Source organism: Miniopterus natalensis, chromosome 2, assembly GCF_054644295.1.
Source record: "Miniopterus natalensis isolate mMinNat1 chromosome 2, mMinNat1.hap1, whole genome shotgun sequence".
NCBI classification, from domain to species: domain Eukaryota; kingdom Metazoa; phylum Chordata; class Mammalia; order Chiroptera; family Miniopteridae; genus Miniopterus; species Miniopterus natalensis.
In genome coordinates, this window is record NC_142082.1 from 50651983 (window position 1) to 50664591 (window position 12609).

General features: G+C 40.5%; 1 protein-coding gene across 2 annotated transcripts in view; it reads right to left on the minus strand.

Moving 5' to 3' along the window:
• The window catches only part of SLAIN1 (SLAIN family member 1), a 59050-nt gene that overhangs the window by 20154 nt on the left and 26287 nt on the right, over positions 1-12609 (minus strand). The window contains exon 3 of one of the 2 annotated variants that reach the window (XM_087814287.1): positions 559-708. The exons of the other annotated variant lie outside the window; for it this stretch is intronic. Within the exon in view, the coding sequence (XP_087670413.1) occupies positions 559-708 (150 nt within the window). The remainder of the gene's footprint in view (positions 1-558; positions 709-12609) is intronic. 2 annotated transcript variants of the gene reach the window in all.

Genomic DNA, 12609 nt, shown 5'->3' on the forward strand with positions numbered 1-12609 from the left:
CTTGTAGTCACTCATGAAAGTGAAAATGCAGTGGCTCGAGATAAGAGAACGGAGGAAGAGAGGACCCAAAGGGGGAAAATTGCAGGAATGGAACTGAGCCAATACTGAGACAAATAAGGAAACAGCGAGATCTTCATCTCATAAAAAGCTAAGACATCTATTTTCCAGGTAGCCCGGGCTGCAAAAAAAACTGCCAGGAAAATAAAATTTAAATGAACAAAATATAAAATCCTTATATTCTTGAATCATAATTAAAAATACTTGAATTGTACTTGACATTTCACTTTAAAAGCACATTCAGCACTTGGCAACGTTTTAACTATACACATATATTTTTGCTAACTAGGGAAGACCGACCGCCTTCCACCCAAAGGAGAGCAGATTAATGGTGCTCAGGTACAAATTAACATTAGCCTTTTTTGCACCCAAAGTAAGTGTGCAGCACAAACTGTGATAAGATTACCTACCCTCAGGCTTTTCAATGAAAGATGGATATTTAAGCTGGGTTTGGTAACTAAATGGCAAAGCAAGCAGCTAGTGAAGAAGCTGAAATATTACCTGTTCTTTCAGGTGTTAGTATTGCTTTATTTGAGGTTTTAGAGAAGCTGGGAGTATTAATGCCATTGCTATAAGGGCTGAGTCTTGCAACAGGACTATAAGGAAAAGCCATTGAGACATTTGAAGAGAAGAGACTCCGCCATCGGCTAGCTGTCACAGAAGCAGAAACAAACAGCAGCGGTTAGCGATATGCCAGGAGGCCAGAGGGAGAGGAAAGAGGTTAAGAAAATGAAAACACAAAGCAACTTTTCATGACTATCTTAACTGACTTCCACTTACCTAAGGGAAAAGTATGTTTTAAAAAAAAAGGCAATTTGTGAATTACGGTCATATTTATACCTCCTTTAAGAAAAAGTAAATGTCTCACCTTGAATAAACCAACATTCCTGTATAACAATGAAAATTTTAAAAACTCAAAGGAACTTATCCTCTTTAGATACTGTGGGAAATGTTCTTAATATTAACTATATACAGTCCTATATTTTTCCTAAGGTTTACTTTCAACCCATTTAATTTCAGAAAATGTTGATAAAAATTTTTATAGAAACTGTTCTTAAATTATGGAAGAAACTTAAACTGACTAGTGTGTTTCTGAATGGCCTTGAGTCCAAAACACGACTTATGCAAAATGATACAAGGTTACAGAAGGGCATATACAGCGAAATTCACTGACAGCTATTCTTTTTTTTTTTTTAAACATATCTTTATTGATTTCAGAGAGAGGAAAGGAGGGGGGGAAGAGAGAGAAACATCAATGATGAGAGTCATTGATCGGCTGCCTTGCCCACAACCCGGGCATGTGCCCTGAACGGGAATCGAACCCTGATCGCCTGGATCCTAGGTCGACGCTCAACCGCTGAGTCACACCCGGCTGGGCACTGACAGCTATTCTTGATAGCAAGTATAGACACTAAGTGGTGATCTACTGGATTCTTTCTTTTTATAGAAATATTTTCCAAATTTCCATATTGAATATAACTATTCCTATAACATTTAAAGGTGGGATTATACATATTATTACTTTAATACTATAAGGAACAAAAACTAATTTTACCTGCAATGGGCAGATAATCTAATTCTTACATTATTTCATCTGGCAAATTAATGCACTTCCCTCCTCCAAAATTACCACACCCTTGCTACTGCAAAGTTCTCAGGATCATGAAAAAGACCCCAAACTGTCAAAACCTGAGTTAGTCACACCAAACATCACTTCCTCTCCCTTCAAGGGATACAAGTTACTGCACTAGTCAAAATCCACTTTCCTAGAAAGCAATCATTTAGTCATGTACTCAGCAGGTTGAGAATAAATAAAATATATAAATTAGGTTATATTTAACTTCACCTTTAAGCAATAAATAGGTTTATATTTGCTGGAAATTTGACAAAACTTGAAGAAAAACTTACAAAAAGGGTTGCTTTGAAATGCATTTCCCAAATCGCTTTTAATGAGCACTGCTAATGAGCAAACAGTTGAAACGTGTTTAAAAATGGGCAGTGGGGTGGAAAGATAGAAACCACGGGATGTGGTTTGTCAGGAAAATAATCAGTTCCAAAACTGGGATTTTTAAGATCCTTGCAAAATGTCACCAAGGTTATTTAAAAGAGCAAAATGTTTCCTTTCATTTCAGCAAGATTCTTGAGGTTTAAGTACCATCCCTTTACAACAACTACATTTAAGCAAAAAGTCTTTTCCTCACATAGGTGAAAGAACTACCGTACGCAAGGAAGCATCTACATTCGCAATGATCACGCTTTCAGAATTCATACGTTTCATGGAGGGGACACTGCCGTGAAGCCTAGTTCCTCGTCGACATGTCATGTCACTTATCCAACATGTAATTAACTGTGGTTAAGCCGCTCTTCTCAGTCTGAGCCAGAGCAGAGGTGTGCGGAGCAGGGGGGCCCCAGCTCCTTAACTTCTGGATACGTAACCTGATCCCGAAATGCACGGAAAAATAGGGGTTAATATGTAACAAATACTTGGTAGCTGTTCTCACATCTTCAATCTCTATTACTAGAAGTTTCTCATTAAAAATTCTATGTTAAAAGAAATCAATGGTGCTTTGTGACTGCTAACTTGCTTAACAGATACTGTTATTTTATACCAGTCTGATCATTTGCCAGGCAAATTACAGTGACTGCGTGTTCTCACCCGCAGATGCAGGCAACGTCGCATCCCCAGTAAACAGCATTCACTGCTCAGCACAATAACCACTGTGCCCCAGCCTCCCGGCACAATGACAGTGATCCTGGCCATGAAGCAAGATCCCAGCGAAGGCACAATTAGTGCCTATTGCCAGGGAGAATGCTCCGCATTGTCCTTTGCCTGGGAGGCTTTTAGGAAGAGGGAGGAGGGTCATTGTGCGGGCAAGGGAACAACACCACGATGTACATCAGTGCCCAAGGTGGCCCTGGAGGGGAGGAGGGAGCGGGAGCCGGCATCCCACTCACTTTCACTGTGTAGCTGAAGACCTGTAACAGGGAGCATTTTTACAGAGAATAAAACAAAAAGAACTTTTCATAGGGCGATTTTATGTTTTCCAATCAATGAATTTAACGGTTGGTGTTTTTACATAAGGATGTTAAATTTTTTGAGAGGCTCAGTGATGACCAAAATGACCCTAAGAAGGAAGACAACTCTGCTAAAGGGGAAAATGGGTGATAAACTTCTGAACAACTGTGATGGTTTCCTCGGCTCCTAACCCAAAGTTCTGTCTTTGTAAAGGCCTTCTCGCACTTGGAGGTGGATGGACTATGTGCTTTTCATTTAATTGTGACCCCTAGAATAGGAGAGAGTTGGGGCCAAACATAACGGTACACTGCTTAAACTTCATACCACACTCGGCAAGGTTTTCTTTCCCAAATGCCTGAAGTTAATCTACCGCCCAGAACACGGCTTTCTGTCTGTAGTTCTACCGGAGCTTCCCTAAGACACTCGGTTTCTCAGTGGACTCCCAGCCTCAGCACTGCCCTCACCACGCCTGTTTTGAACATTACTACCAAAGCTGTGTTACTCATACATTATTTTAATTCTGTTACTTTCTTCCATTTAAGCACTACGGTGGCTTTTCAACAAATACAAGATCTGAAAGGTGCTGCAGGTCATCTCACTAGCACCGGTAAGCACTGCTGTGTATCCCATGCCCACCTCTAGAATGTTTCCAAAACTTCTGGGTTAAGAATTATCCTCATATTGGTTAAACTTCCTACTTTGCCTCCCTTGCTTAATGAGCATTTTCTATTAAGATAAATGTTATAAATTACTAAATTGTGCAATTTTCTGCAAAAAATAATTTGAGAGTGTCTAAAAGTCATTAATTTATAATTGTACATCTTCAAAGTTGCCTCACCTGAAAAATAACATATCTATGTAGTTATTTTTGTACATCATTAAGCAAGCTATTACCCTCCAAAATGGATTTGATAGACACTCCAGTGATGATAATATCAAGTGATGAAAAATCACAAAGGACAGGTGACATGATAGGTTTAACAAAGAATCTAAATTTCTTTAATTCCCCACACTGAAAATTATTCTTTTGGCCACAAAAAAAAGTTCCAAGACCACAACGAGATTCCTACCATGTCTTGATCATCTCTGCCTAGATTCATAGTAAATACAATAAGTATTCAAATTCTTGTTGCATAGGTCCCTGTGTTAATCAAAATCAAACTTAAGAAAGCAGTATATGATCATTCACATAGAAGGAAAAATAACTGATCTAGTGAAAACCTTATCCAAAGGTCAGTACTGGATCAGCTAAAAGTTTAAAAATAAAGCAACACTAACATATTCTAGAAACAATAATTTTCACTCTTATCACTATAGAAACAGCCAGTTCAGTACCTAATAGACACAATGTCTGGCGCACACAGTGCGCAATCAACAAATGTTCATTGTGGTCAAAGTCTCAACAACTTCACCAACATTTCCTTACTTCAAACCATTCCACCAATTCCTACCTTTACATCTAAATAATTTTGCCCAATTTCTTAAACTTACTGTAACTATAATTTAGTATCTTTGAAGGCAAAGGTTAGTCGAGACATTTCAGGCCAGCTAGAGGCTCAATGAAGAAAAAACCTCTAGTAACTACAAAATTGTTGACCTTTATGTGTGTGAATCTTCTGAATTCTGGCTAAATGATTTTATATTATTAATGGCTAGGACCTGTGATTGGTGTAACTGAGGCATCAAGATTAAACAGGAGTCACCATCTAGGATGAGCTAGTGCCTACTACGCTGGGTTGCACAGTTAAAGGGCTGTGCCAAGAACACTAGTTGGCAGTAATCCATGCAGGAAGGCAACAAAGTTTCCACAAAGTCTTGAAATGTCAACATTTCTTACAATCAAAGAAACTGTTCACAAAACAGCTGAAAGTGTGTTTAGCGAAATTTCCATAAACCTGTTAATAATGTAGCATCCAAGTTGGTCTGAGTTGAGTGAGGACGTCCTGGAGAGCACCACTCTTACTCTTTCTTGAGGCTCCGAACACTACAGCCATATTTCTAATCAGGGTGGGAAGGTTTGAATGTTTGAGCCCCACCCCAAATTTGTATGTTAAAATCCTATTGCCCAAAGACAATGGTGGAACCCTCATGAATGGGATTAGTGCCCTTATAAAAGAGGCTTCACAGTGACCAAAAGGCCCTTCCTCCACGTGAGGATATGACAAGAAGTCTACTCCCACCTGCTCCTTAAAATTCATTTCTCTATTCATCTGAGTAAGCACCCACCAAGGTGCCTACAAAGTACCAGGTGCTGCAGATAACTGAGATGTGTAAAATATGGTGCTCACCAGGCCATGGTGGCACCGATTTCAGACTTCCAGCCTCCAAAACTGAAAACTAAATTTCTGCTGTTTATAAGCCAACCAGTCTGTGGTATTTTGTTATAGCAGCCAAACCAGCCTAAGACACAGGGAAGTTATTGTAGAAAACAAGCCCTACTTTACCTCTACCCTTTTTCTCCTTTCTACTTAAGAATAAGACTCTAAAAGGCAAAGCTGCAGCTCACAGAGACTATGGCTCGCTCTGATCTGCCACATCCTATCGCCTGTCTCACGCAAAGCAGGTGATCTGCAGTCACCCCTCCAGAGGGGTGGAGTGATCCCAGCAGTGAGAAAAAATTAGTGTGAAGCAGCCCTATAAATGTTTCCTTTCTAAGCCTGATGAAACTCATTAACAGCAAATTTTAGATTTGTTTTACTAAACTTCACAGAAGTTTCTAAATAAGTCAGTTTTGTATCGCCTTGCTCATGTCTCTCCCCTTGGCTACCCAAATTCACATTCTCCTTCACCATTCCCTACCCCAGGCTCTGCATTGAGGAACTAGCCAACCATCATTTAAATCTTCAAAAGCAAAACCTTGTGTGTGTACCAGAGCAAAAAAAGAGCGGTGTATTCCAGAATGATTTGGAAACCCAGCATTTACAGACACATGCAGAGTCATGCCTTCATTCCACATTTACCAACAGATACCAAAAAAAAAAAAAAAATTAAAGTCAGTCTCCAGTAGTTATCCAAATCCCTTTCATAGATGCACACGGAACACAGTTATTTCCCTGCTCCTCGGTCACTCTGGGAAACCTGCCTAGCCCTATGCTCCCACCTGCTCCCTAAAATTCATCTGAGTAAGCACCCACCAAGGTGCCTACAAAGCACCAGGTGCTGCAGATAACTGAGATGTGTAAAATATGGTGCTCTTCTCCCCTTCTTCCCATTCCGATTTCTAAAGACCAGCTAGTGCAGACAGGCAAGGAAGATATGAGTGTGATGTCATATGGTAAGCGCAGTGAAAGCCCCATGAAGTACTCCCAGAGTGAAGACAACGATTGATTTTGAGGGAATCCAAAGACTTCACCAGAAGACATACATGTCTAACATGGTTCTTGAAGGCCGAGGAGTCTATCCCGCAGGGTACACCACCATCCTAGACAGGAGTAACACGTGTGAAGCCACGGAGGCATGCAAGAGCAGTGCCGGGTCAGGGACAAGCAAAGGTAGTTAGGACTGGAGCACAGGGCACACGTGAGAGGGTGAGGGCCGGAGAGCCTGGGAGGCTCAATCTCTACTGTCACTTACAGTATAAGCTTTAGTATCCAATCTGTGTTTTGATCTTGAGACGGAGAAAGGCTTGACCAGATAAGTATTTTATGAAGACAACATACACAGCCATGTAGACAATAAACTAATTGGGCAGAGACTGATGACTGGGAGACTAGTTAGAAGGCTTCAGAGCAGAGCTGATGGGACATCACAAGATACTGAACTAAAGCGTTAGCAGGACATTGGGTGAGAACATGTTAAGCCACATCTGAGCTAACGTGGAGACATCTGGTGACCCAATGAATACAGGGAGCGGAGAAAAGGAGGATTCCAAAGCTAACGCCACGGTCTCTAAGACACTGATGCCATCCACCCAGAGCAGGAGCATAAGATAAACATGTTTAAATGAAAGAAAAAAACAGTTGCATCAAGATAGTTACAAAGCATGCCTATGTGCTGGTGTCCAGTAGGGAGTTAAGAGTTCAGGGAAGGGGGCTAGAGAGATCAGGGTACATGGACAAACAGATGTCAAATGACGCCACAGGCATCAATAAGTCACCCAGGGAGAAAGTAAAGGAGAGAGGAGGGCCATAAGGAAGAAACCTGCAAGCGCGGATGAAGGGAAAACCAGCAGATAAGACTGAGCCGGGTCACAGACAGAGAATTCAGGAGGCCCAAGGGTGGGTGGAGCCCAATAAGAAAAAAGATAATGAAGAGTTTTGATATGAAAGTGACAGTTAATAGGGGGAATTACTGCAGAGACATCCTATAGGATGGGGGCTAATAAAACAGGAGTCTAGACAGTTGAGCGCAGATTCAACAGAGTTACAGCAGGAAGCAGAGTTAGCAGGTCAAACAGACACACGAGGAAAAAGAAATGACTCTCTTTAGAGAGATTTGGCTATAAGAACAGAATAGGGTTGTAGCTTGAGGCGCATGACACTGAAGGGGGGAGAGTTTTAAGGATAAAGGATGCCTGCATATTTTTAGAATGAGGAAAGGGGGAGTGTACGGCCTGGAGCTCAGAAGGAACGGGACAGAGCGATGGGGCGGAGGGGAGAGGGAAGGCAGAGGGGACACCTTGGGAAAGGGAGGGTTATTTCTTCTCTGAAACAAGCAAAAACAGTAGGGATACAGAGAATGCAGGAGATGGAGGTAGGTTTTATGGGCTCTTATCTGTAAATTAGCAGGCAGTAAGTATGCTGTGAAGACAGGGGCTGGAATAAAGAACCTGTGAGTAGGACTGGCCTGGCCACCACTGGGACAAGTAGCAGTGATTGCCTAGGTGAGTCTGGAGAGCATGCCTCTAACGACACTAAGCCTGAACAAAAAATTTGAAGATGTTAGCAAGTGTCTGTTTTATAATTCTGCAAAGGGAACTTATGTCTTATGAGTTTATGAGATTGTTGAGCTGTGGTGGGCGTGTTGTTTACAGAGATGTCAAAGTGAATGAACAGCTTAGTCATAATTTTTTTAAAAACCATCGTGACTGAAGGTATTTTGCTGCTAGGAAATTTTAGAAATCTAAGATGAGATCTTGGTCAAAAGAGTGAGATAGGGGTCTGTAGGGGTTAGATGGCTGTATTCAATGCCAATGAAAATTAAAGATCAGGGCAACAGGCTAAAACAAGAGTCAGCAAATGTTTTCTGTAAAGGGGCAGCCAGTTAGTATTTCAGATTTGCTGGTCGGCTGTACCGTCGCTGTTGCAACTACTCAACTCTGCCATCACAGCATTAACAGCATTAACGCAACCGCAGACAATACAGAAATGAATGAACATGGCTATGCTCCAATAAAACTTTATGTATAATGAGAGTTGAATTTCATAAAAATGATGAGTCATGAAATATTATTCTTTTGATTTTATTTTCAACCACTTAATGTGAAAGGGGCCATACAAGAACAGGCAGAGGCCAAATATGGTTGTAGTTTGCCAACCCCTGGCCAGTTTTATAACATTCACTCTGAAACATGCACAGGATTAGAATTTTATTGCAAGGGTATGTCAGGTGTTGGGACGTCACAATGATGGCTGATAGCATACTTCAGCACTGCAATTTCTCATAACGTATTGTAATAAAGACCAAGAAGAGACTAAAAGGACATTGGACTAAGAATCCAGATACCAGCGCTCCAGTCTCCATCCTGCCATATGCTGGTGCTCAGAGTTGGAGCCTGACAGGCTAACATCGGAGTGTTGCAGTGTTCTCACTTGAAAAAAGATGTTTGCCACAGGGTGATAAGCAGGGCTGCAGTAAATATTACACAAAAATGTGCTACATGCATCCTCAAACTATGAAGCAGTTCTTAAAAACCACTGAAAAGTTACAGTAAGTTGTAGCAAAAATATTCTATAAATTCTGAAGAAATGTTCTAGAAGCTAGGTGACCTGCAATATTAGTTTCAGGTATACAACATAGTGGTTAGACGTTTATGTAAAATATGAAGTGAATCCCCCAATAAGTCTAACTACCAACCTGGCACCATACATAATTATTACAATATCACTGACTATATTCCCTATGCTATACTTTATATCCCCATGACTATTTTATAACTACTAATTTGTACTTCTTAATTCTTTCACCTTTCACCCAGCCCTTCAACCCCCTCCCATCTGGCAACCATAAGTTTGTTCCCTGTACCTATGAGTCTATTTGTTTTATGTTTATTTTGTTTTTTACATTCCACATACAAGTGAAATCATACGGTATTTGCCTTTGTCTGACTGACTTAATTTTACTTAGCATAATACCCTCTAGGTCCATCCATGTGGTCACAAATGGTAAGATTTCATTCTTTTTATGGCCGAGTAATATTCCATTGTTACATAGATACCACATCCTTTATCCACTCGTGTACTGATGGACACTTAGGTTGCTTCCGTATCTTGGCTACTGTAAATAATGTTTCCATGAACATAGGGGTGCATATATCTTATCTAGACAATTGCACAGACTTAGTCTTTCCTGCAATGTTACCAACTCAGAGGCAAAGAACTGAACCTTGGATTTTCAACAATTGATCAGATTAGGTCAACTGTTGTCACTTATTTATCCAAAGACTATCTCAGAGGAAACAAATGTCCCAATTGCCACATTTTTCAGAAATATGGCTTCTTCAAAACCACAGCCTAAGGTCATATCTTTGCGTCTTACCAGAGTCCTGGAAAGTAGGGGGAAAGGAAGCAAGGAGAGAGTAACAAACTTTCAATCCTTTTGTTCTTTCTTTATACAACAGGTATAAGTTCTAAGTCAGTTCTAAGTCAAACAATTAGAGGAGTTCAACTACATGGCCCTTTACTAACAATGGTTACAGAGATCAGTGAAGGGACGGGAGACATCAGCTAATCTTTTAATACTTCTTTTTCTCCCTTATACAGGCAGGAAGTTTAACCCAGACACAGCATTTTTACCTAAACCCACAAACCACCAGGGCGGGAAGACCTTAACTTTCACAGCCAGGCTTTCTAACATAAACTTCCTAGGTGAGCACACTACATCTTTACCTACCTAGGTCTACAGAAATGCTTGGCTCATAGATGCACTCAGATGTTTGGGCTAACCTTCGACAAGGGAATTAAGGACCTCAGGCAGACAGTATTTTCCTGGTTCACTCTTATAAACTCTGCACAGACAGGTGTAAGTTTTCTGGAGAGACTACAAGTGTACATTAAGCAAGCACGGCTGACTCGGCTCCCACCTGAGCAAGCCCCCTGGAGCGGTAGCATATGGCTTGCAGCTTATCTGATCCACTATTTTTCTTGGGTAAACTTGAGCAGCATTAGTTTCTCCACAGCTCCCCAGGACCTGATAAATAAGCATATGGGATCTAGGACGCCCATCCCATTACTACTTTAAAGCAGGTGTTCATAGTGTTCTTTCCCAGGCATACACAAAGTAAAGAAGATTTAACTGGTATGCATTCGCCAGTGTATTCATATAAAGAGAAGGGCTAAGGAACTAGTAAACGATGCTCCTAATTGGTATACTTAGTATTTAACCAGGGTAAATTGGTCATAATCCCTGAGTCTCTCAATCTTCAAATTATAGCTAGAAAAATCTAATGGGTTAATTTGAATCTTTTCCCAGTTCTAGTTCATTCGACCTACGATGACAAATGTAATGATTTAAAATTAGTAACCATGATATATATTCATGTATAACCCCAGAACACTTACTCTATATTTTTTAACGTCCAGTCTCACTCAAAGTGTAATAATTTACAAAAATATGACTTCATACCACCTTTAAGAAACATCTAGTAAAAGCATTCACATATCCATTTAAATAATACCTACAGCTAATCAAGAAAGTCACTTTAAACATTAGGATTAAGTTTTAAAACATACTAAGTTTGAAAGTAACTAAGGGATTATATACTTCCAATGATGGGCAGATAAATGCTTAATAAATATTTATTCAATGAGAGTTACAAAATTTCATCACAAAGAGTATTGCTTAATAAGATTTATTCCATAGGGATCAGAGTTTTATAATAGTTCTTAATCTGAATTTAATAGGCCAAATGTTTCCTAGGTCTTTACAGTTAAAGTAATCTTACTGGTTAAAGTATGTAGTCATCATAATTAAAGCATTAAATCCCCTCTACTTCTCAGACCTTAACCAGTCCCAAGACCACCTGCCGAATGCTCTTCTCTCACTACCGCTACTGGATCCTTTGGTGGGTCCTCTCCAACAGGGACATGGTCTAAGAGTAAAGCTGAAAAGTGCAGGCTGGAAAGGGGAAACTCTATGGACTGTCCACTTGTTTTCACTTAATTGCTGGTCAAACTGAAGAAGAACTTTAAGCACACACGGACCAAACACAGTGGCGTCCAGGACCAGAGTGATCTCTACTGCTTCACAGGTCACCACCAGACTTCCCACCTGCAGTTAATAAGGGAGACTTTTTAAAAAAAATCTAACTTTAGTAGTAATTACACTTCAAAGGCATGTTTAAACACTCCCTTTTACAGAAGCCATTTTCCCCTTAGGCTGACTGCTAAGGCTTAAATCAAATTTAAGGACAGTGAAAACAGTCACAGAATGTGACAAGGGGTATGTGAGAAAGTAGTAACCTACCCTGAAAAGAACAAGGGAAGAGTGACCTAATAATCTTACAGTGATGTGATGTTGTCATGCAGATTCTAGACAGCTGCTTTCCACTGGACTATGGCCACAACGCCAGCTGTGACACCCAGCTAGAACAACATCCAGGTTCTACAGTGCAATGATGAGTTAAGAAAGATGCTACAGAATCTACTTCTATGAAGAAACAAGCTAGATTATCTCATGTCTCATAGTAGTAGGTCCCCCTTCCCCTCAAAACTAAGGACAAACCAGATAACCAGTAAGAGTCTCCTGATCTTGACCATGCACAGTGTGGTAGGAAACCCAAGCCCTGTAGGCTATCAGGATGCACTAGAAGTTCCTGAATAGAAGACAAATTTGGATAATCCTTTCTATTCAGCACCTCCTGGGCAGTGGGGGACACAAGGCATGCATGAGGCTTATATTATAGTGGCAGAAAAGGCCTCTGATCCATTAATCTTGAGAGGTGGTAGAAAGTAAAAATAAATTAAAGAGTTTTGACACACAAAAAGACGCCTTTGGGGGGGGCCCTACAACTAACCACTTTCATGATTTTATTACAATATCTGCACATAGAAGAACATTAAAATATACATAAAAGTCTAAAACAGCCAGACTTGCTTTCCGGGAATTTTGTCTTAGAACTGGGGGGCAATTATATAGTTAGTGTCTAGAAGTGTAACTTTAAGGAGAAAAACCAATACCACGTTGCTGGTAGCTGACTCCCCACAGTGCAAAGGTTAGACACTTAGTACACACACACTCTTACCTGCCCCTTCCACCTCCAGATCTGACAGTTCTACTTTCGCATGGTCGCGGATTACTGCATTCTCAGTCCATTCTATAGTTGTGATTAGGACAGCTGTAAAGTGATCATTCGATGGTGAACCACATAAACGTGGCTT